Source organism: Homarus americanus, unplaced genomic scaffold (genome assembly GCF_018991925.1).
Source record: "Homarus americanus isolate GMGI-L3 unplaced genomic scaffold, GMGI_Hamer_2.0 scaffold33619, whole genome shotgun sequence".
Taxonomy (NCBI): domain Eukaryota; kingdom Metazoa; phylum Arthropoda; class Malacostraca; order Decapoda; family Nephropidae; genus Homarus; species Homarus americanus.
The window spans coordinates 25,073-50,698 of NW_024735968.1; the positions used below are offsets into that span (position 1 = coordinate 25,073).

At 37.6% G+C, this 25,626-nt stretch overlaps 1 protein-coding gene across 3 annotated transcripts; it reads right to left on the reverse strand.

Annotated features, from left to right (window-relative positions):
- Positions 1–477: 477 nt before the first annotated feature.
- LOC121871645 lies at positions 478–20,254 on the reverse strand. Of its 3 annotated transcripts, none has more exons than XM_042374053.1 (9): positions 20,092–20,245; positions 15,317–15,673; positions 10,946–11,164; positions 9,530–10,531; positions 7,815–7,990; positions 7,426–7,534; positions 4,281–4,401; positions 2,092–2,195; positions 478–881 (listed from the first exon to the last, which is right to left on the reverse strand). In XM_042374053.1, exons 2-9 carry the CDS (start codon positions 15,654–15,656, stop codon positions 784–786), a joined length of 2,169 nt encoding a protein of 722 aa, XP_042229987.1. In that variant the 5' UTR covers positions 15,657–15,673; positions 20,092–20,245; the 3' UTR covers positions 478–783. The 3 variants fall into 3 exon arrangements, 2 of the variants coding, with proteins under 2 accessions (XP_042229987.1, XP_042229988.1); XM_042374054.1 differs by lacking the exon at positions 20,092–20,245 and adding an exon at positions 18,720–19,278; XR_006089933.1 differs by lacking the exons at positions 478–881; positions 2,092–2,195 and having other exon boundaries at positions 7,426–7,542; positions 20,092–20,254.
- Between the last annotated feature and the right edge of the window lie 5,372 nt (positions 20,255–25,626).

Consider the following 25,626-nt stretch of genomic DNA (forward strand, 5'->3'; position numbering starts at 1 on the left):
CATTGAAAACACAACTAATGCAATGAACTGTACGATTAGGCTTCCTTATGTTAACTATACGAATTGTGAACCCCACACTACACTAAAAACAATCGCTTCACATTTTACAAGGCTTAACCCATTTCTCTTCCTTGACCCTCACTATTACATGCATCTAATGGAAGCATTCCACTGAGGCTCCACATTAGTGTGTCTGCTCAGCTGTAAGATTACCAAAGTAACGCACCATTGCGTCTCCCTCGTGCCTCAACCTTACTCTTATCCCCCTGTACAGTACCTCCTTACTCGTCCTTTCAATCTGTACCCTAACCTCCCTCTCATTGTATTCTTTAAACCTTATCTTCACTTGTTGCATTTCTTTATATTTTTTTAAGCTTTATTACATCTTCTGGTTAAACAATTGTAAGAACTTGAACATTTTCCGAGGCTTTTTCTTTTATCAGTTTTGATGGGATTTAGGAGTAAAAATTCTTTATACTGTATTTGAAAATAATTTTTATTAATAAATTATACAGACTTGAACAATGGTTATGATAATGTTTGAATAAAAATGGAAAAGGAAGGAAGGGGAGAAAGAACAGTATACAGTAGATGATATGAAGGGAGAGACAAAGGAATAGATGAGAATGATGGATGTTCAGTGAAGAGAGAGAAGAGGACAGGAAGAAGATATGGAACATGGGGAAGAAAAGAGGTAACAGGAAGCGGTGAAGAGAGGGACAGTAACAAAGGAAAGGAAACAGTTGGAGAAGAGGGAGGCAGAGGGGGAATGAAGAAGAGGTTTCAGAGGCGAGGATCTTCACCCTTTGAGAGAACTGCAACACAGGCACAAGTTTCACCGAGAGACACCCAGTGAACACCCTCCACTTTCAGCAAGATCTCTGAAGAAGAAACACCAACAATAAGATTATTACATATGCCTAGATGATACAAAGGAGAAGGAGATAAAAGAGTAAAGGAGAGAGGAAAACAGGGGGGGAAAAACAGCTTCTCCCTTTTCTTGTTCCTTTCCGTCTAGTTCTTCTGTTTCCTCTCCTTTCACTTCCCAATACTATCACTCCCCTCCCTTTTCTTCTTCCCTTCCTTTACCCTCTTCTCCCTATTTCCTCCCTTGCTCTTCTTTCTTCTCTGAACTCCTTCTCTGCCTCCTACCTTTCTCTCTTACCGGTACTCCCTTGGCATGTATGCCAGGGAGAGGGATGGGGGCAAAGGGGGCAGTTGTCCTTCCCTTTCTTGAGGGTTCCAAGGATGGGCAAAGGGGCCAGCTACTTTCTACTTTGAGGGTTTCATGGGTAGGGCAAAGAGGACAGCCAACCCTTTGAGGAGTCTAAAGAGGGAGAAAACTTTTCCTCATGGCTTGCTAACTGTGAACTATGGCTCTTGTTCCTCCACCACTTTAATGCCAATTTAAGCTTTTGAGGGATAGGAATAACACCTCTGAACTTCAATGTATTATGTACAACCCTCTTAAGGCAATGTCACACTGGGTACTTTTCTTCCCAACCATGCTCGGCGAACACGGTCCGGCCAGCAAAACAAAGAGACGTTTTCATCACACTGGAATGTTTTGTTGGTGCATCTGGAGAAGCCATCGTGAAGTTTGTTTACAAATGGCAGCAGCTGGTTAGTCAAAGAAGACCCTGAATAATGATTTAATAATACTGTACTAAAGTTCTTAAGTGACGAAAAAATAGAAACACAGCACTGTTTTATGTGCTATATTATAAACTATTATTGTTTCATGATTTAATTCAATTTACAGTTAAATATTCAACACCTAACATGAAGCTCATTTGAGCACTAATCTTGCCAGCAAAGCTCACCGACAAATCATTGTCCATTTCTCACAACAGGCGAAATCCTGTTGCTTGCTGGGCCACCAAGCCAGCGACCAGCAAATACGGCCAATGTGCTGGGAAGAAAGTGCCCGGTGTGCCCCCGCCTTCAGTTTAACATGTTTGTGTTGGTTTTATGACTTATGAAATAATTTATAAATTCAATCTTCAATAGTAATTTAGATTACAGGGAACCCTAAATAGTAGAGCTGATAACAGACAAGGTAAAGAGAGATGTGCTCATTACAATACATACCTTGGGGTTGCTCACAAGAGTCTGTGGAAGATACCAGATGGAGGAGAAGCTGCTGCTGCTGCCTGGACAGAAGAAACACTGCTCGTCCGCCACATATCAACACTCTACAATAAAGTGGTTTTCTTTCTGTTAATCTTTCAAACCTTTTTCTACATAAAGCAGGATAAGACAAAATACACAAACACATATTTTCCTTCATTAACTTGGCTGAAACTCATTCATCCATTCTTGTTGCTGTCAACTTCTGAGCAATTTTTTTGTTATTCCTTTAATGTGTTTGACCTTATGATAATTATTTATTTATATTTTTTCACAATGTGTATTTAGGATTGTCCGTGCATGTAACCGAGTAAAAAAGAAAAGAAAAGAAGAAAGTTACATACAGTTCTGTCAATATCTACTGTATATATCTCACCAAAATTACAAATTGAAAAATAAACATAACATAAATCCCCCTCAGCCTGCTAACTCTGGCTGGCACACAAAGAAATGTTTAGTTCCTTTTTGTTATTGCCCTTATTATAATTACAGTATTTCTTTTACCTTTTTTCACAGTATGTATGTATGTAGGATTTTGAGCATGTAACTGAGGAAAAAAAATTGAAGAAAGTTATGTACCATACAGTATATCTACCCAAAATTACGAGTTCAAAAATAACCATAACACTTCACAGCTTGGTAAGGTTACCTTACCACAGGCATGTCCTGGGTAGCAATTGTTCACCATAAATAACCCATGGAAAAGCATGAAATTTAACCCACCAAAAATACTGTGTATCAATAGTTTGACCCCATTATTTTTAGCATAAAAATTTGATTATAAAAATCAAACTACACTCGAGTACAGTGGTCCCTCGGTTAACGAGTGCCTCGGTTAACGAGATTTCGGTTAACGAGTTACCTTCCATAAGATTCTTAACTTCGGTTAACGAGCAATCCCTCGATTAACGAGTTTCTTACGAGCCGACCTCCACATGTTTTAGCTTGCATTTGGCGGTCCACCAGCTGTAGTATTAGTTCGCCAATACAGTAATCGGTTCTAGGGCTTAAATTCCTTACCCTTTTAGTAAATATCAAGAAGTTTATACTATTCAATAATTTTAAAAGTTTAATATTAAATTTTTTAGTCATTTTAACAATTATTGAACATAATTGAAGGTAGGGTCACTAGTTTGTGGCACGCCATCCAGCCTGCCAACACACCATACAGGCGTCAGTCTTTGTGTCTTTTCAGTGGAGGTAACATCTTGCTTGAGACTCTCTTCAACTAAATGCTTTTTTTGTGTGTTTACAAGCAAATTATTGGTCATTTTGAAATTTATTTTACATGTTGATTTAAAGAAAATAATCTTGATTTACACCAAGAGAACTAAAATTTTATGGGTGAAATGGCACCATGGGGTGACTTCTCTTCCACCCCAATGCCTTCTCTTCTCCCTTCTCCTCCACCCACATTCTAATTCCCATAATCTTCATCTTCATCCAGGAGCCTTCTACATACACACCTCAAAGAAAGTGTACTTTTCTACCTTTTTTGTTGAATTTAGGCAATTTTCGGTGAGCTGGAACCAATTACCCAAAAACCCATTGAAACAATGGTTTCGGTTAACGAGTTTTTCGGTTAACGAGTAACCTTCTAGAATGGATTGTGCTCGTTAACCGAGGGACCACTGTATATAAAATATGGTACAGTATTTCATTCATATAAATTTAAGAATAAAGTACTGGTAGGGTTGAAATTACTTGGAATGTTAGGTGTAACTTTTTTTAAACTGTGCACTGTAATGTACAAAATACAGCATACTTACAGTTATATGTATATTAAGTCTTTTGTATTTAATGTAACAGAACAAAGGTAAATATCCAATCATACTGTAGTACAGTAGTTATACACTACTGTACAGTAATGTACTTCACATTTATCCACACCTTATATTTAATTTCCTTCATACAATTTTCTCCAAGGTGGATTGTGCTGTGAACATCAGGACAATTTCTGCACTTGACAGTACATAACAGTTATCAAGGGTCTCTTTGTGAGGGTTATAATACACAGGAATATGCATGTAGTTCCTACCAGCCTTACCAGGTATATTCCCAATATCTACTTTGATCAACATTCAACATTGTTGTATCTTTAAATTGGTTTAAAGTGATCCATAATGTAAACAAAATTATTAAGGTATTACCTTTGACATTCTAGTAGAACCCCTCTCAGCAACTGTGTGTTGTCAGCTGTCAACTTGTATTTTTTACCAAATGGGAAATCACACAGCACAACATTGATAGATGCATCATGCAGGGGCAGTGCTGGAATAAAAATGCATTTTCTCTACATGTCATCTGATAAAGCACATCTGTGGCTTTGTATTTTTTCACTCTCAAGCTTATTCCCACTAAATGCGGAGTGGCTGAAATCAAGAAAATTTTCAGATTCTTCCTTTATTCAGTGTCATTCATTTATTCTATGTAACATTCTAAAAGTAAAAGTTGATAATGAATAGTAAGCCTTCAGTACTAAAGGAGGCAATGTGGCCAGTACTGTACTTGCCCACCTACATTTCCCCAATCATAAATTTAGGTACATGTTAACCGCTTAAGGCTGGGTGTACTGAAGGTGCACTGGACATGGAACAGTGACCCTTTAAGTACAGGTACTGTATCCACTTGGTCACTGCACTCCTTGGGCACAGAAGGAGAATTTGTGAATTGGGATGTGGGGAAAAGGTAATTATCGAGATCATGGGTTGGCTTTTCAATATGAATGAAACCAAGGAGATTCATCCTTCATTAGGATGCAGAGGAAATAATCAGATCAGAGTTTGAATCAAGTGGGATGGTGTCATGGGGAATATAGGTTATGGTAATGTGAAGTAAGAGGTGTGGTGGCTGGGTGGATAACATGGACAGTCACTCCAGAAATTAAAGTTTTTGTAGTATTTTTATCAAAAGTGGAACCTTTACGAAGAAAATGAACAGAACACCCTAAATCTACACCACGGAATGTTCTGCCTGAAATGGGGTGATATTTACATGAGGATTGTCTGAAAATGTATAGTAGAAAACATATTATAAAACTGAAGTAAAGATCAGATTCCCGAGAAGGAGAGACAAAAGCCCAGATTTTTAATCACCCTCTTCTGTTGATGGGGTCGTGTTTACAACCAGAGTTTAAAAAAAAAATTAGTCACACAGGAACTGCATACGAATGGGGATAAACTTGAAATTTACAGTATTTTATTTCCCTGATGACTTATTTTTTACTTTCAATTACTGTATTTTGTCATTCTATTTCTTTTGTCTTAAATTAAGTGATTTTAGACATACCCGGTATATTAGGACTTAGTCTATGATATAGTGGGATTTTAAACATTGTTCTGTAGGTACAGTATGCATGTGTTCTGACTTACGTACACATCTGACTAAGAGTGTTCTCAGGAATGGAGCCCATTCGTACCCTGGGGACCCCCTGTACATTGCTAGACAGGGAGGTGTGGCAGTAAAATTAAATAATTCCAATATTATAATTTAATTTTACTGCCACACTCCCCATCAAGCAATGTAGAGTGATGTTCTTCATGACCAAAACTTTTTTAAAACACTGGTTGTAAACACGACGACCCCTGAGAATGGAAGAGGGTTATTAAAACTGCAGGCGAAAGTGAAAAGGCTTGGATGAGAGGTTTAAAAAATGTTATGAGACTTTGCCTTATTGCTAGGGTGATCAGAGGGTGGTGTCATCAAGTTGTGCATGGTCAGTGATGATGAAAGAGTGCTCAACTACAATTCTGCTAAGAACAGGAACTTCAGTGGAGTGGTCTGACAAAATAGTTTTTATATTTATGTGATTTTAGGACTTGTTGAGCCAGCAAACGTAATGTAATTTTACACCAGAAACAGCCCGGAAATGAGGTCATGAACTGTCAATTAAGGATGGGATTCGTAAGAACACAGAATCTGTGAATGAGTTACCACCTGATACTGAATGGTACCTCCACCATAGGGTACAAAGTGAGACTAAAGGAGTAATTAGAGACTATGAAGTGCTGTAAAGCTCTATGTTTAGGGAATATTACTTTCTTCAGGAAAAGCCTGAGTGACTATGCAATCTGAAGATTGTATTGAGAAAAGATATTTGTTCATATCATTTATACACCCACCTCTCGTTTTACGTGGGGGTTAGGTTCTTGAAAATCTCCGCTTAATTCAAAAATGCGTAAATTAAACCTACTTTTCCCAAAAGAATACATGTAAATGGTACAGGTTAGGGGAACCATCATATACAGTACAGGGTAACTCACAATAAATATTCTTTTACCTTACTAATTCATAAAGAAAAACCAGCTAATAAAGAACAACAATAGTAAATACATCTTAAATAACACTTACACTGATGACCGGCAACTTCTGCTTGACAAAGGTGGGGTAGGGGAGGGAGCTACTGAGGCGAGGGTACGGGCGAGTGATCACATCTAACTTGATGTCCATTGTGATTGTTTTTCTTGCCTTTATAGCTTTAGGCTCACCAGAGGAGGCAGATGGACGTTTTCCAGACATGCTCGATGGGGAAAATAGTGTTTAACACTAAAAGATACATGATAAAAACACAAACAAGTAGTGCCGAAACAAACTGAGAAAGCGGTACACAAGAAGCTTGCTGCAAACACTAAACAGCTGGACGCCGTCACAGTTGTTGTACAGTACTGTATACTTCATTATCAACATTATCTTCATCATCATTATTACATTATTATAATAATGATTATTATTATTAATAATAATAATATTAAAATCGTTGATGTTGATATGACTGTGACTTTACAGTAATACTGTACTAACACGCGCCTCACCAGTCATCACAAGCGACTCCGCTGCCAGGCGAATACGAGGCAAATTTAAACAGCTATATTTAAAAAATAGTTGTGTTTAAATTAGGAGCTGGTATTAATTAAACAAACGCGTTATTCCAAAAACGCTTAAATCAAATGAGTGTAAAACAAGGAGTGGGTGTACTATAAAACTATGTAATGATGAATGATGTAATCTCCTAAATTGCACATAATTTTTACAGTTGTATGACCACACACAAGAGAAGACTTCAGCACAGATATCATTGACAGTAACCAAGAATGGGAGAAAAAAGATCTTAAAAGAATGAACTGCTATTTGGTAATGATTTTGTAAAGTTTCCACAAACCTCGAAAAAGGAAGATGGATATGTGGATATAGAAACTTGCCTCAGGTGCACAACTGACAAGAATCTGGACACCTATCTGTTAACTGAGCCTCAGAGTGTATCTTTCCTCTTCACTATCGAGCAAGCAGCCAACTTACCAGTAGCAGGAGCTTGTAAGAGACTGACGGGGGTGTGCAGACTGTTAAGATTACATCTGGCTACCTCAAGCTGGTTTATGCTCATGTCACTTGCAATAACATGACTAACCTGCAAAACTGAAAATGCTGTAATGTACATATAGCTCATACTTAGTGTAAAGCTTAAAAAGGTAATTTGCATATAGCCTAACATTTTTTCAAGTGTGTCCATCTAAAACCATATTCATTCATTAAAATACTGTACTGTGCAAGTAATCCTAAGCTTATACACACTAATCAGTCTCTATTGTATAGGATCAAGTAGGATATTCTTTTAAATTTTTTTTAATAAATCAATTTCTTCTTTTTCAGGTCTCACAAGTAAAGGAAAAGGCAAGGATCAAGCCAACCTTAAAGTCTGTAACAGCCTCCAGCAAAATGGTTCCTCCACCACACATTGGGTCTAAGAGCACACAACCAGGAAGTATCTGGGACAGCCTGGCCATCAGGTTGCAGACAGTAGATCGTAGAGTGATGTGTGGAATATAACGTCGCAGAGAAAGAGGCTTCGGGGCCAGTGCTACACCTGTAAATTGAACATCCTGCATGTTAACAAGCCTTTGGACAATTTAATAATTAATATATTGATGTTAGCTTTCTTGGAACAAGTTTCCCTTTCAATAGTTAGTTATCCATCCTACTCAGTCTATTCATCTACAGATACCTGTACAGAGATGTCAAACGTCATCCAACCTGAATACTTTGCTGTACCTAAGTGCTAACTCTAGCACACAAAGAAATGTTTATTCCCTTTATTTTTTACTTTATGATAATTTTTTATGCATATTCTGGATGTAGGATTGTGTGCAGGGCCGGTGCAAGATGATTTGGCGCCCTAGGCAAGCCTTTAGATGTGCGCCCCCTTGAAAGTTTTGATAAGCTAATGTAGGTACAGTAACCCATTACTACATTGTTTTCATCTTGTGGCTTTATTACTTCACCCATGCAAATAACCAATTATTGTTATTACATTAAGTCAATAAATCCTTGACGTAAACTTCAGAGGTCAGGTAACCTTGCCTCATCCCGACAAAGACAGGGAAGGGGCGGCTCAGCCGCCCTGGCAATAAGTGGCAGTAAGGGAGGGGAGGGGATGGTGGGGTTGGGAGAAGGGTTCCTCAGATGTCAGCCTTCAGGTCACTGCTCGACAGTTCTCCAGGCCGCCAAAGATAAGGACCCGGGTTAGTCCCTCCGGGGGGTTAACGAATAATATTAAAAAAGAAAACACAGTCGGCTACCGTCTACCTACTCTCGCCTCCCTCCGACCCCCCACCCTTCTAACATCCTGCTCCGACCCTCCACGGCTCCACCACAGTGTCCATCACAGTTTTCCCTTCATTTTTAATTTTATCCAAGTTTGCCCTGAATTTGTGGCGCCCCCAGATGTTGGCGCCCTAGGCGATCGCCTAGTGGGTAGCGCCGGCCCTGATTGTGTGTGCACGTGAGTAAAACAAAAATGAAGAAAATTACATGTACTGTACCGGTATCTAATCAAAATTACAATTTTCAAAAATAATCATAACAAGCATGTAGCTCACAGGTGGAGAACAGTTGAAAATTTCCCAGCAATGTAAACAGATCCAAATGAAAAGAAAATTATCAGTAAATCTTCATTTGCATCATGTATTTGTAGATTTAAAGCAACATATATATTGAATGAGGTTCTACTCTTCATATAGCACCATAAAGTAAAACTCGAGGTGTATGGAAGGCAAGCCCAGTAGATCTGTACCGAGAAGTATATATACTCTGACCCTCTACTTTAGAATAAAAATTGGATCTTAAAAACTGGGACTATACTTGAGTATATACAGAGTTCCTTACCCTCCACCATGGGATCAATATTTCACCATAGCATTGTACAGGAAAGTAGGTTGCACTTTTACCATACAATACCTTGCTACACACTGAAATACAGTATACAGGTACATACAGTACAGTACCTGTATATATCTTTTAGTCAATTTTTTTGCTTTCCTGCATAATGTATCTATTAACACTATTTACTAATATTCATTAAGAAAATATATTATTAAAGAAATATAAACTATATCAACTTTCATACCTACAATAAAATGTGAATCAGTAACATTCACATAGATATCCATCGTAGGTTCTTGCCAATTAGTTACCCATGCATCCATCACTTGACTTAAGTGCTGTACAAACTTCTGAGTGAGCCAGTCAGTTGTTAGTACATTCTTGTGAAGACCAGAGACTCTGCATGACACTCTGAAGCTCACTGATTGTTCATTACTGTTTGCTTTTTTGTGCTGATTTACACTACACTGCTGCCTTATCCCTTCATCTGGTATATTTGGGGATATGAAAATACTTGCTACATCACTACTAAGCACCACTTCTCTCTTTTCAAATACTGTTCTGGTTTTGGCTAAGCTTGCTTCATTTACTGGGAATGTCTCAGCGTTTTCCACTAGCACCATCGCTGTACTTTCTGAGGTGATCTTAAATGATAATTTTTCATTGTCACATGATGGAACAGTTCTACATAAATCAGTAACCTGAAGTTTAGCATTTTTAACTGGTGCAGTACATACCGATGAAGCTTGTTCATTTAGCAATGCTGTGTTACAACCAAGAAGTTTTTCATCACCAGCTTTAGATGGATCAAGTAACAGTCCATCTCCATTCCTAATTTCATTATTTTTGGGAATAAAGGGATAATGGTCTCTTGAAATTTGATTGACTGAACCTTCTTTCTTAATATAACCATGAACATTTAATCCTTCATTAGAAATTATTTTTTTACGTTTAAAATCTTTTCCGTGAAAATATTTTTCTGTAGGACCTACAGTTAGGTATCTCCTTTTCCTGTTTTTATGTTGACAATATTTGGTTAAACCAGAGGACAGAAATGTGGCTTTACGCTTCTGCTGTAACTGATGTTTATCAATTTTCCTGTTAACAGACCCTGGACATGTGTCAGGGTTGTGACAGAGCACACGGCACCCAGCAAAGTGGTCATGGTAGACCCTCAACACTTGGACTCTATGTGCTACATCTGCCCATTCAGTATTGTTCATGATGTTCATCAATTTCTTCTCACCTGTAAAGAGAGTCCACTATAAAAATAGGGAAAAGAAACAATAATAAATGATCTGTGAAATGCTAACCCAGTGAGGAAGGATTGTTAACACCCCAGAAAATTACTCGCCTTCTAAACAGAAGAAAAGTCTACCTTATGTATCATTCAATAAAAATGTTGAAGATCTTTTCATCTTAAGTAATGACAGGGTAATAATTGTTTTCCCATCATCTCCTTAAATATGTCCAAATGACCATTTGAATGATAACAATAATAATAAAAACAATAGCACTAACAATAATGGTAATACTGTACAATAATAATAATAATATACTGTAATGATAATAAACTTTTTACAGCAGTATTCTGTATAACTTATGAGAGGACCAGAGGCTACACAAAATCAAAACAATAACAGATGATCAGAAAACTTACAGTCATTTAAAACACTCTCAGGTGCAATGTTCTTCTCTGATGGTACTGTGCATTTTCTTAAGGTATTCTCACAACTTGATGTTTCCTTAGAACTTTGTAAACTCTCACAGCATATGTCTTCAGAGTAAAGTTTCTCCTTTTTGACTCTTGCTGTCTCTTGGTTAAATGCTTCCTTTGGATTTGAGACATTATTAACATCTTTACCTTCACTGCACCGACCTGATTGAGATAGAATATTATGTACTGTTATCGCCACAGTAGGATATGTTACCGTCATAATAGGATAAACTAGAAGAGAGAGAAAGAGAGGGATAGAGAGAGAGAAAGGGTGTTGACAAACTCTGCTGGGGTGTTAAATGTGAAACAGATGGCCCTCCTCTCGGACTGACTCATTCCCTGTGGGGTTCAGAAGACAGTCTCTATCCATCCAGTGACCTATCAAGTCAGGGTATTAAATAAGTCCTACATTAAACCCGAAATACGTAAGTTTTGTATGGTTTAACACCCTACTCTACTCAAATATACTATATTATGTAGTCGCTAATAGTGATGGAACATACCGAATAAAGAACAATCGAGTCCTACGTGTAAGGGTGTCATTAACCCACAGTCGCTCAATGGGCGGCAACATGTACATTCCTAGCAGTAATAAAATAATATCAAATTAATCTCACAACATTATTTTGCTATACTATTCAGGACTGTATCTCATGTCATTGGCAGCAAACATCAAAATTACTGTATTTACAGGTACAACCTATGAATCTTACAAATCACAGAAACTATTATTGTTCAGGGATTTAAATTTTTGGAAATAAAGCAGTGAAGAGTGAAACATACTATTAAAAAATTGAAAGCTTGAGTAGATCGAAAAAGAAAGAAATTCAAGCTTCCCCAAGAAGAATTTCTACAGGTACCTCAACATAAAAGTGATCTTGCAAATAAAAGGACTGCAATAGCTAAAGAGGGCCAACATGTTTTATGAAAAAATCCAACAGTTTTATAAGGTGACAAACCACTGGCAATATGAAGTTCACTTTAACTGGGACTTTGGTATGGCACAGTAACCAGATCTATCTACAGTGAGTGACAAAACTATCTTCACAATTTTGGATGAATGTACAGTATCACAGCATACTTGAGCCTTCCAACACTCTCTCTGGAGAACTTTTGAACAGTTGGCAGGCCTGGAGAGTACTGATCCTGAGTTTCCAGGTTTCCCTGCTATCCATTTACCATGGCTGTGAAATATATCACTTACCACATTAACCATTTTGGGATGTTTCAAACCATGATATACTTCATGATCCGTATAGAGAGGACTTCTCGTCTCAAATGAATCATGCTACCCAGTCAGGCATACCAAATGTTCAAATGTAGTCGAGGTAAATCTCTGATTATGTTTCATCACACAAAATTTAAAAGACAGTTTTGTTGTTCACTGTACACCACAGCAAATAATACTTTACCAACTCTGCTAAGCCATGAAATCAAACTTGTATTGTGTGGGTTGATACTGCAGAGGGTAGACCAACTGATCAACTAATAGAGCTACAGTACCTTTTCACTGACGTGTACATTTCTGGGCTTTCATGAATTATAGCCAATATTCCAAATGTAAATCCTTTTTATGTTTGAATTATGTGTAATTTGTTAGCCTTTAAAAGATCAGTAAAGCATTTCTTCAAAGGTCATGACAACATGTAAAAGATGGCACTGTAGCACCATTGGTACAGTAAATTTAAGGTTAAATACTAAACAAGCAAATTTAACTCATACAAAGTGAAAGAAGTGTGTACAATATACCTGTACTGTACTGTAATCTGAATTTTTTAGTTAAGTATGTTGGTGAATAGTTTCTTTTTAGTCTAAACTTTGATATTAATCTAATATTATTAATGATCACATCATACTGTACAGTACCGGGGGTCCTCGAGTTATGAACCGGTTCCGTTCCTGAGGATGTTTGTAAGTAAATCGGAACATATGCTATACAGCTGCTCCTCGACTTACGACGAGGTTAGGGACCCAAATCCAGGTCGTAAGTCGAATTGGTTGTAAGTCGAAAATCCTTAAATAATACATAGAAAATCTAAAGTGGGTGTCTCTTTTTCTTCTCAGCACCACAAAACTCTCACTTTTAAGCTTGCCAGCCATTTTAAAGAAATTACAAACGTTTTGTCAGTACACAGCGCAATCACTGACGTTGGAACTTGAAAATACGTAATTTGACAAAATTTTCGTATGACTGAGGCGGTCATATGTTCGGGTGGTCGGAGGTCAAGTATGTCGTAAGTCGAGGAGCAGCTGTATATACATACTGTACTTACAAAATAATTCTTAATTTCCCACTATATCATAGCCTAAGTCCTTATATACATCTAAAGTCACTTAATTTAAGACAAAAGAAGAAATAGAATGACAAAATACAGGCAACCCTCACTTTACGCGGTCCCACATTCAGCGTTTCCACGTTTACGCGGTGCCCTGCCAGAACCCAGGATGCTCACATTCCGCGGTGGGTGTACCCCTTTACACGGGTGAAGTATAATTTTTTTATTTAGCTCATAAAATTCATACAAATTATCCGGCCAGAATATAATTTACATTGCTGGAATTCTTACAATTTGATGATCATTTTGAATATAAACATCATATATTTTGCATTAGACATACAAATTTTAGATATAATGTTTACTCTGAGTAATATGTTATCTTTTGTGCAAAATATATGACGTTTATATTCAAAATATTCCTGGTCTTACAAGGAATCCAGCAATGTCAATTATATTATCCTAACTTTAATCTGAGGTATTATTTAATACAAAATGTTAAAATTTATTTTTTTCACCCACTCTTTCTCTTGAAGGGAGGATTGGTGGGGGGTGGGGGGAGGGTTGGGACTGACCGCGCGGTTGGAAGAGGGGGGGGGAGGCAAGGTGGGGTACTTTGATTGACAGATAGTGTCGTGAAGAATATTTTTTTTTTATTAACTGAAGATATTTGTTTTAGCTCATAAAATTCATACAAATTACCCGGCCAGAATATAATTTACATTGCTGGAATTCTTACAATTTGATGATCATTTTGAATATAAACATCATAGATTTTGCATTAGACATACAAATTTTAGATGTAATGTTTAATCTGAGTAAATATGTTATCTTTTGTGAAAAATATATGACATTTATATTCAAAATATTCCTGGTCTTACAAGGAATCCAGCAATGTCAATTATATTATCCTAACTTTAGTTTGAGGTATTATTTATTACTACCTGGTTTTCCCCAAAATTTCTCAGAGGGAAGAGCCAGCAGTGTAGTGTGAGAAGAGGGGGAGGGAGTCGTGTCCATTATTTGAATGGACATTAACTTGGCGACTGTATTTCTCTATTTCTCTTAAGTATTAATTGTGTGCATGTACCATCATAAAATTAAGATGCTATTTTTACTAAAACATAGTTATGTGTCGTCAAAAAGTGGAGTTTGGGGATCGGCTGGACTCCATTTCAATTAATCCCATATGTTATGTTATTCACTTTACGCGTTTCTCGCTTTCCACGGTACCCTCCGGGTTACATTAACCGCATAAAGTGAGGGTTAACTGTACAGTAAATGAAAGTAAAAAAATAAGTAATCAGGTAAATAAAATACTGTAAATTTCAAGTTTAACCCTGTTCGTATCGGCGGGCAGGCGTACATCGGACTTTCGTAAGTTGGGGACCCCCTGTACTTGTAAAAAATGAAAACTAAGTTTATAAATTCAAATGAAAAAAAAATACAAAATGATGAATATGGCTGATATCAAGTCCCATTGGTTTTGGTAAAATTCCTATCTTGCTACACTGTACAGTACAGTATTCCCTTGCCTATCAAGTTGGGTGGAACTGCTGTATAACCCTCATAAGATGAAAAGAGGTAAATTGATCTTAAAAAAAGAAATACAGAAAACTTCTGTAAATCCATATACCCTGTACTGCATCATACTGTACCTGGGTATTCCCTAAAGGTCTAATTCATATTGGAGGTGTGCAGGGGGTGGGGGGGGGGGTCTGTTCCTCGATGCTTTACACCTAAATCTTTTACTGATGAACCATTAGTGAAGCGTGTTTCATTCACTCTTTCACCCTCACACAATTCTCCTTCACTACATACAGTATTGTATTCCTTGACTTGAAATTATTATTTCAATTCAAACCATCTCTTTAAATGCTGTAATTTACTTTACCATGCCACCCACTGTTTCTTTACTGACCTTTCAATTATCTTAAACAAAACAGTCCACACATTAATCTGTGGCAAAATTTACCAGAATAAAATACATAAGTTTCCTTCAAGATTTAACCATTACTTAAACATATTATAACCTTACCAGGATCATCAGTGTGTTCACAGTGCAGCAACATGAAGATTCTTTCCACTAACTTCAGCTTAAATACTGGAGCTATGGCATTAATATACTCTGCTTCCTCTTCTGGTTTATTGAGACCAAGAGTTGGTGAAAATTTCTCTTTTATATTTTGGGGATGTTCACTTTCATTAATAACAGAAGTTTGAGGCAGGGGCCAAGATGAAGCCTGGTGGATAGTGAATGACAACTTGCCTTCTCCTAGAGGCTGGATATCACGCACCTTGGGAACCTTCTCATTAATCTCTTGCTCAGCGAAGGTGCTCAAGCCTCGGCCACATGTTACAAAAAACTTTGTCTTCATCTTGGTTTAGATGAATTCTGAAAGACAGATTCAGTGAACTAACATTAACTATATTGATGCAATGTAATATGCGCAGTCAATTTTAATGAGAAGGAAAAAGTACAGTACTATATACCTAAGATAAAATATGCATGATATTTTTATGTTTAAATACAAGTACAGTATAGTCTGGATTTACACGGTTTTGGTTAACGCGTTTGGTCATTTACGCGGTGCCTTGCCAGAATTGAAATGCTTTAATTACATGGTAAATTTGGTCATTTACGTGGAAAGCAGCTGGAGGTCCAGACTCGCCGCGCCATTTTGGATTCAAGCGGCCCACCATCCCGCCATGTTTGACCATGAGTGAGGAAGCGGCACGAGTAAAGTTGCGCAGTATGTTGCTGTTGTGTTATCGCTGATGTCATATGACGTATCGGACTGTGATTGGGCCACGCATCCTTACCTCCCTCCCCCGCTAGCTGTGATTGGTTTAATGTAATATGACGTGCCCTGCCACGGGAGGAAAGAAGTCGCTGACCTAGCCGGGACTGTCTCATTGTTCTCAGTTCTCCGCGTATACAGTTATCTCTTGTGCCCGCTATTCCCCTCACAACTCACAATGGCTTCCGCGGGACCCCCACCACCAGAGAAAAACATTGAATTACCTGGACCAAGCCATGATGATGTGAAGGAAATCATTGAGTTGGGGAGAAAATTAAGCTCATCCTTGACAAAGACACAGTCAAGCATCAGTATTACAAATTAAATAAAGAGAAACTGAGTTTCAATAAACCTACTTTCACAAGACTTCCCCAAAATTATATACTTAAGCTTGTATATCATCAGTTTGGTGGTGTTTAAGGAGTGCCCCTCTCTTAGGCTACTTGTACAGTGATCCCTCAGTTAACGAACGCCTCGGTTAACGAAATTTCAGTTAACGAATTACCTTCCAAAAGAATCTTCAATTTGGTTAACGAAATTCTTACGAAATCATGTCAACATGTTTTGGCTTGCTCACCAGCTGGAAGATTAGTCCGCCAATACAGTAATTGGTTCTAGGGCTTAAATTGTTTTCATTGGAGTAAATATCAAGAAGGTTGTGTTATTCAATATTTTTCTAAGTTTTATATTAAAATTATTAGTCGTTTTAACACTTATTTAACATAATTGCAGTACAGGGAACTAGTTTTTGGTGTGCCCATTAGCCACTTCACTCACCCACCAAGGCCTCAGTTTGTATCTAGCCAGTGGAGGAAACATCTTGCTTGTGGGTCTCTTGAACACAGAGTATTTTTACGTTTTTACAGTACAATTATTGGTCATTCTGAAATTATTTAACATATTGACAATATATATAGTGCAGTGCAGTGTTGATTTAAAGAAAATAATCTTGAATTACACCTAGTGAACTTCAAATTTTATTGGTGAAATGAAGGCATCAAGCATGGGGCGATTTCTCTTCCACCCCCACTTCCTTCTCTTCTCCCTTCTCCTCCTCCACCCCCACTTCTAATTCCCATCATCATCAACCAGGAGCCTTCTACATACACACCTCAAAGTAAGTGTACTTTACTGCATTTTGTTTTTACTTTGTATGTAATTTTCGATGAGCTGGAACCAGTTACCCAAAATCCCATTGAAACAATGGATTCTGTTAACGAAATTTTCGGTTAACGAACGACCCTCTGGAACGACTTGAGTTCGTTAACCGAGGGACCACTGTATCATCATTTGTTGAAGTGCTAAAGGGATGTACTGTACAGTAAAGTAAACCCTCGATAGCTCAGCATTTGATAACTCGGAATTTGATATAACTTGGCAAGGATATGGTCTCAGGATGTATTAGTATAACTCGGGAAATGCCACGATATATAAAATTATCGGGGAAAATCTTGGCATATCTGGCCACCTGCATCACCTACCATGCCTCTGTGTCACCTATTATGATGCTTTAATCTTCATCTGCATTGCTGGTAAGTGTTACTTTTTTACATTTATTAATTACATGTACAGTGGTCCCTCGGTTAACGAACGCCTCGGTTAACGAAATTTCGGTTAACGAACTGCCTCCCATAAGATTCTTAAATTCGGTTAACGAACAAAAATTCGGTGAACGAATTTCTTACGAACCGACCTCAACATGTTTTCGCTTGCACTGGCCAGTCAACCAGCTTCAGTATTAGTCCGCCAATACATTAATTGGTTCTAGGGCTTCAATTCCTTACTATTTTAGTAAATATCAAGAAATTTATACTATTCAATAATTTTAAAAGTTTAATATTTAATTTTTTAGACATTTTAACAATTATTGAACATAATTGAAGGTAAAGTGACTAGTTTAATGCGCGGCATCCAGCCTCTTAACACAGCAAACAGGCGTTAGTCTCTCTCTGTTTTCACTGGAGGTAACATCTTGCTTGAGACTCTCTTCAACTAAATGCTTTTTTTTTGTTTCCAAGCAAATTATTAGTCATTTTGAAATATATTTTACATATTGACAATATATAATGCAGTGCAGTGTTGATTTAAAGAAAATAATCTTGAAATACACCAAGAGAACTAAAATTTTATGGGTGAAATGGTACCATGGGGTGACTTCTCTTCCACCCCAATGCCTTCTCTTCTCCCTTCTCCTCCACCCCCATTCTAATTCCCATCATCATCATCATCATCATCCAGGAGCCTTCTACATACACACCTCAAAGTAAGTGAACTTTTCTACCATTTTTGTTGAATTTAGGCAATTTTCAGTGAGCTGGAACCAATTACCCAAAAACCCCTTGAAACAATGGTTTCGGTTAACGAATTTTTCGGTTAACGAACAACCTGCTGGAACGGATTGTGTTCGTTAACCGAGGGACCACTGTACACATATATGGGTAGAAAATTTTTTAGTGTTGTATTTTTGTCGGAGTGGGGAAGTGCTTTAATAAGTCAGAATTTGGGATAACTGGGCAAGGCCAGAGCCCCATATGTGCCGAGTTATCGAGGGTTTACTGTTTTACTGTTTGTGGAATAATTACCCAGTAAATGAGTACAATGACCAGATTGGGTTTAGGGAGGTTGGGCTCTTTTACTTACTTATGTTTTTAATTCCACATTTTCCCACTACTCTGAAGCTCTGCCCACCTTTGGTGAGGTCAAGATTGATAATATAGGATCATAACTCAATAATTATGCATTGTTCACACTGTGGGAATTTCTGTGCTTTCAGACCGGAAATAAATTTGTTCATCACTTCCTCATCGCCATGGCTCGACGTTTCCCACTATCACAATAAATCACTCAGCCGCCGGGCTGCATAAGTGCTGATGCGCCCACATCATCTCATGTCCAGAAAATGCCTCAAATTTCACCATATTATAGTAAGTTCTTTCTGTTTAATATACAGAAGGTTTGGGGGGCAGAGCCTCCTGGTGAGAATGTTAGGTAAGGTTAGGTAGGTTTGTTTGGTTAGGTTGGTTAGGTCTGTCCTTCGTACCCACAAATGTTAAGTAATGTATATTTTAAAAATATCAATTTTTATCACATTTGCACAAATTTAAACAGTGTCCACTATAAAATAAGGTCAATTTATAGTATCACACCGGCCTTTATTTAAATATTAAAAACAGGTTTTTCCTATGTATTGTGATGAGTTTTCAACAAATTTGACATTCATTTCCACTGGAAATCACGTGTTTTTCAGATCCCCCCCCCCCCACCAAACAATCATAACGGAAAAAGTTGGTTTTTTTAGAACAACAAATTATATTACCAACCAACCAAGAAAACCTAACCTAACCTAACCCCCGTTGGAGGCCTGGAGCAATGCGCGAGCAGGGGGTCAGACCACCTCCGTCACAAGTAAACAGATCATGGCGACACTTGTGAATGAGAGAAAGTAATAATCTTGAAAAATGAATATCTCGGTTATCCTTAATATCCGGTGGAAATATCGTAGAATAAAAATGAGGTACATACTTTTAATGCAGAAATAAAGACCGGTGTGATACTATAAATTCACCTAAGATAACAGTGAAAATCAGGCGTTTTAATTATCGTTTTCAATCCATTTCGGCCGCGGGTTAGTCATAACTAATTACCAATAGGGATAAGTTAAATACTGACTACATTACATATCCACCCAAGAGGAGAGGGTTAGGTTAGCGCTTCTTTTGTGTACATAAAAACAGCAAAAACTTTTATTTTCTGCATACACTTAACGGTTTTATTTACAGGAAGATGTTGATTTCTCCGGAAAAAATGAATACACTAATTTGACCATGATTGGAAAACATTAGTATTTAGTTTTTTCCCCCAGGAAAAAAAACTATCTCCATAAAACAAAGAATCAAAATTCATGCAGGATTTTTTTTTGCTGGCGTTTACCAGTTACTGTTCAACTACCAGCTATAACAATTCATTTCTTAATTATCTGTTTTATAGCTTAATTTACCATTAAAGTACTTACCATGCCAAACCCACAACACCAGAGTCCAGACGTTTATAGTCTTTGAATCCGGATTTAGATTTCAGTCATGAAGTTGATTTTGATCGGTGCTAAAATGAATGCGTCTAAATTCTAGACCAAATTAGAGGTTATAATATTGTCCTTTGGTTTAAGTCAGCCTTTAGCAGAGTTCTTGCATCTCAGTAATGATTCAACGTACGGAGTTTTGAGATTCAGAATCAAGTAGGAAATCGGATCACTGGACTCTTGATAGATAATTTAATCATTAACATTGTCATACAAAGTCAAATTGGTTTTATGTTTTCAGATAAACATGAATTAACAAAAGTTGATTTATGCCTCACACTTTGATATAATTTGAGTGGTTAACAAACCTTCACATAGGGTTACCTTTGCCAAGAAATTATTTAGCTATAATTTGTCAAACACCAGCCTCTGAGCTTTGAGAAGACAGTGCGATTTTCCGTAACACAATGAAGTTATCAGACGTCATTACGTACTGTACCAATTGGTCTATTAACTCTGGTGTGTTTGAAGCAGAAGAGGCTAGCAGGATTCGATGAAAAATCGGGACGAACTTGGATGGGTTGCAAGAGAAAAGAAGTGGAGTCTAGTGTGTCAGTGGGTTGGTGATATCCTATAAAATGAAAGAGTACCCCTTGCATATCAAATTTTTCTTTCATAATAGCATGAAAGAGAATTCTATCGTGATGCCTTAAGTATACATGTACTATTTAAATAAAGCCTGGCTCTGATCATGAATTCAAACTTCAAAAAAAGTAGTTTTACTTTGATTTTTACGTTTATCCTCTTCGCCACTGTCCTGGCTCCAGAAAGGATCTCTACCTGCGCCAGTGTTGGTAAAGTTTGGTCTTGAATGAACTCACACTCGGTGCCGTCAAAACAGTCTGGCAGATTGTTCCAAGAGTTTACAGTTCTCACCCCGAAACAGTTGGCCTGACAATTTTCTGAGCTTGTGGCTTCTTCAACCTTGAGCTGTGACCCGAAGTAGGGCGGGCGTCTGCCAGCTCCAGGTCTGAACACTCGACTAAGTAATACCCTATGAGATGTTTATAAACATTAATTAAGTCACCCTTTTCTCGTTTATAATATAAGCTCGGCAATTGCAAGTGATCTAAGTTCCGGGTAACTGAGGTGCCGTAGCACAGGCACCAGACCCTCATTTGGACACTTTCAATCAACTGGCAGTCTCCAGCACATCTCTGGGACAGTACTCAGGGATGGTCCGACTGGGGGCAGGGTCTGGTCAAGTTACCAGAAGTTGGTCACAATCAGTGGCGGCTCGTGCATAGGGCTGCAGAGCTGCAGTCCCCCCAGACACTCACTGCCAGGCGTATGATTCCTTTAGAGAGACAGCTGAATAATACACTACCAACAAATATATCATTTTATATGTTATTTAATTATTTTCAATACGTTGCTAAGTGAATTTTCATTAAAATCAGACCAAAATTTAAGTTACTTTCATAGTTGCTGTCAATGCTGTACGATTCATGTCTGTTATTAATTGGCGCCGCCGCCGCACTTGAAGCAGCTCAGTCTCGTGTTTACATTGCGTGTGGATGGTGTGGTTAAATCGTGCTTTCTTTAATTACCCTTTGACGATGGAAAATCGAGTGAAGTATTTGCAAAACATAAACTTTTCCCAGCTGACATTAAATGAAAAGACTGAAATCAAAGCAAGAGGAAGACCTACACCAGTTTTATCCATTCAACAGAACAGTACAAGCAGGAACAAAGAATATACACGCCAGTTTAACATCAGTGTTTATCAGACAACAATTTTGCTACATCGAAGAGCAGACACGCCGACTTTATTTTCAATTAATACTGGTCCATCACCACCTCGGCCACCAACACTACTACCATGCCCTGGGAATTCGTGGACATCAACTACAACTCATACCTGAGGTAGGTCAAATTTGTGTATCCTTAGTTGCTTGATTCACCTCACAATGGCCCAAGAACTTCAGTTCGTTGTCAACAAACACACCAAGCTCCTTTTCACATTCGGTCTCTGTTAATGTTGTTTCTTTGTCCCGTTGGGACATGTGATAATCTAAAGGACCCAATGAAAAGGGACATTAAATTCATTTTCAGAAAAACCTGCTGATAGGATTTATATGGCAAGGATTGTTGTATGGGTCAGAAGCTTGGGCACTTTTAGCAAAAACACTAAAAAGGGATTAGAGACTTTGAAATGTGATGTTATAGGCAAAGTATGTTAAAAATAAGTTACACTGGGAGGAAAACAAATGAAAAAGCCAGCAAAAACTTCAAGAGAAAGAATTGAAAAGTACAGAAAATTAAAATGAGATACTTTGATCTTATAACTACAGATGAGGGGCTAGTAACAGAAACATTAATGGGCAACGTTGAGGGTAGGAGGGCCAGGGGAAAGGAAGGCATGGACGGATGGTTGAATTAAATTAAAAACTGGGTCCCCCAAAGAAATAAAAAATCTTGGAGGATTGGTAAAAAATAGCCCGAAAACGTTTATAGTGGGGACTGGTCGCCAACCCTCAGATATGACGACGGTATTCTGATTGGTTGATTTATATGAAATGGGTTTTTCTGGTGTAATTAGGTGTACAGTGCTGTCTTAAAATTGATTTCTAACAAGAAATTGCCATTTGCAGAAGAAATAAAGGTCAAATTTACATGAAACGCACCTACAGTAATTACACCAGAAAACCTATTTTTATAACAAAATCCCGCCGCAACCCTATATCGAATATTTACCAATGAATGCATTGGAAACGAATTTAAAATAGCTACGCAGATTGCGGGATCATATTGAAATTTTCGTTTAAAGTATAGTAGGCTATGATTTTTCTTTCTATACAACACTATTCATGAGATCTATTATCAATTATGTCAAATTCAAATGAATGCACTTTTATTAAAAATTTGTCGAAAATATTTAAATCTGAAAACAAAAATGTAATATCGTGAGTGTGGCGTCACAGACTCACAGGCAATTTGTTTCGATATGTTCAGTAACAAGTTAAACTCTGCGTGAATAATGTCGACGGTCTCGTACCAGTGCTTGAAAAAAGCAGCATCAACACATTTTCAACGGTAAGACGTCCTTAGTGGTGTAGTAATTCTTTTTAGTGATAATGTTACTCTCGCTTGTCCATATTCTGAGATTTAAGGTTTTGTTTAGTGCTTCCAAATACAAGTATTCTTACCGGCCGACGCCGGCGATTATTTTTTTCTCCCAGAGCAATAGTTTTATTCTTAAAGTATAGGAAGAAAACAGGGATCAAAGAATAACTTTGACGGGTGGATAGAGCAAAAACAAAAACAACAATATTTCATTTCATTACGTTTCCGTCGCAAATTTATATTTTTCGATTTTTTTAGACCACATTTTGGCGGGAGACAATCCTAGTCAGCGTTTCTCTCGGTGTCACGTGATACTTCTGCTCATGCTCAGTCAAGGTAGGTTCTACCTACCTTGCGCTCAGTAACCTCAATTTTGAATTTTACTGGCTATAGATGATTGGTGGATTCTCTGTGCAGCGGCCGTTTGTCAGCTTGGTAATCCATTCTTGTCTTTGAAAAAGAAGCCCTTGTTTGTGGAATTCTGCCAACTATTTTGAAGCGTGCAAAGTGTGGTTCAGACTGTCACTATTAAGAAACGAACTTTTGGTTTTATATTAAAGGGCGGAAACTCGCCATGACAAAGAAGTCTCGCCACTTGATTGGACAAGTAACTACAAGTATGATCACCATCCCCCGGGATCTGACAATTAAGGTGAGGTTAGGTTTTGGTTGGTTGGTTCAGTTCTAGCGTGTTTTTACCTCACAATTTCCCCTTTCAAAGCCCTACCCACTTTGTGCGTACCGAATTGTTGGTAATTGGTGAGGAGGTGTCTACATCACGGATCATTTTCCGACGGAAATGTTCAGATTCCACATAAACACATTTTTCGAGTATTTCAACCGATAAAATTATCCACAATATTACTTGTTCAAAGTGGGCAGGGCTTTGAAGTAGAGGGAAAATGTGGGATAAACTACTAAAAATAACACCAAACAAACCTTTGAAAACCTTAACCAACGTTTCCCTAACTTGTAAAAATGTTAAGAATCACGTTAGAGTTTATTGATTCCTCATCTGAACACCGAAAACAACACCAACACATACTAATAATCGAAAACATGACTAAGGTAAATTTTTTATTTGCTACATAACCGAAACGATAAGTTTACAGCAGGATCTATGCGTGTGTCGGCCAATAATGATTAATTTATATCGTATTAGTCTGGGATGTTATCCGGCTTAAATCACAAAAACCAAAAATCTCTTTACCTATCCTGGTTTTATTTTACAAGTGCACTCAAAAGATATCGAAAAAATAATAGTTGCTATAGGTGTAAGTCAACCATCTGAATTATGTTTCTTTTTTGCCATTTCCGTCGCAAATTACAAATAAAGGTGCTAATTAACATTTACTTATGTATGTTCGTAGTTAATTAATATACATGCCAAGTTAGGTTAGGTTTAAAGGTTTCGTTAAAACAACAAACAAACAAAATCCCCCCCGGACCGGGAGTCGTCACCGTGTGTGTGGTCTGAGATTACTCCCACGTCCACTAAAATCGTAAACTTACACCATAACACTTCAGCAAAGTTGCTTTCATTGGTACCAGTTATCACAATAAGTAGTTTCAGTTTAATATGGCGGGGGAGGGGGGGGTCCGGGGAAGGAAGTTAGGTAAGGTTAGGTAGGTTTTGGATGGTTAGGTCAGGTCCTATCAGGTTCATTGTTATTCATTTGCGACGGAAGTATATAGAATAAAAGTTATTCAAAATGATGAGGTATGTCTATTGCACGCGTTAAAAACCCTAAAATCGCTGAGAATCCACTTGTAAAATTTTACCCATCTCAAATAACACTACAGTAGTTTTGGTACCTGAATTATGTATGATTTCTTCGTTTGTGAAGAGCAAGTATTTTGGCATTTCCTATTAAAAAATAACATTACCGAATACAGTATGGTTTTGTCCTGCTACATTCATATAGACCGAACTAGAAGTGATTATTGCATGAAAAAGAATCTTGACTAAGTGGGAAATACGATGACCATTAATATTATTAATCTGGGTGGCCATTCGTGTCTTTTGTACCCAATTACAAACAAATTTCCCGGACTTACCTGTATTATTTTCCCTTCCTGCTCACAGTTATCTATTTATTGGTATCCCTTCCTGCTTATGATGGGAAGGAATTACATAATTTGTCTTAATTTTATCTTAAGACTACGCGCTTAAAGACTAGTTAAAATGCATTACTGTACTATAATACATTTCGTAGTGGATACTGTATAGTAGGGAGTGACAGTTTGGCAAAAGTTTTCAAAATCAAGTGGCTTGGGTTGGATTATTTGTCTATCGGCCACGCTGGTTCCGAATATGTTTGAATCTTTAACATCAGTGCATTAGAAGGTTTGTGGATACTTTTCGGTTCGACATAAAAAAAAACAAGAATAATGGTAGACATT

Bases quoted from the DNA above. Each gene is read 5' to 3' on its own strand.
- LOC121871645 (XM_042374053.1), bottom strand. From the start codon at position 15,656: ATGAAGACAAAGTTTTTTGTAACATGTGGCCGAGGCTTGAGCACCTTC. The intron at 10,532-10,945 runs GTAAGTTTTCTG...CTCTCTTTACAG, and splicing joins TGAGAGTGTTTTAAATGACT to GTGAGAAGAAATTGATGAAC. The intron at 882-2,091 runs GTATGTATTGTA...TTTCTTCTTCAG, and splicing joins CTCTTGTGAGCAACCCCAAG to AGATCTTGCTGAAAGTGGAG.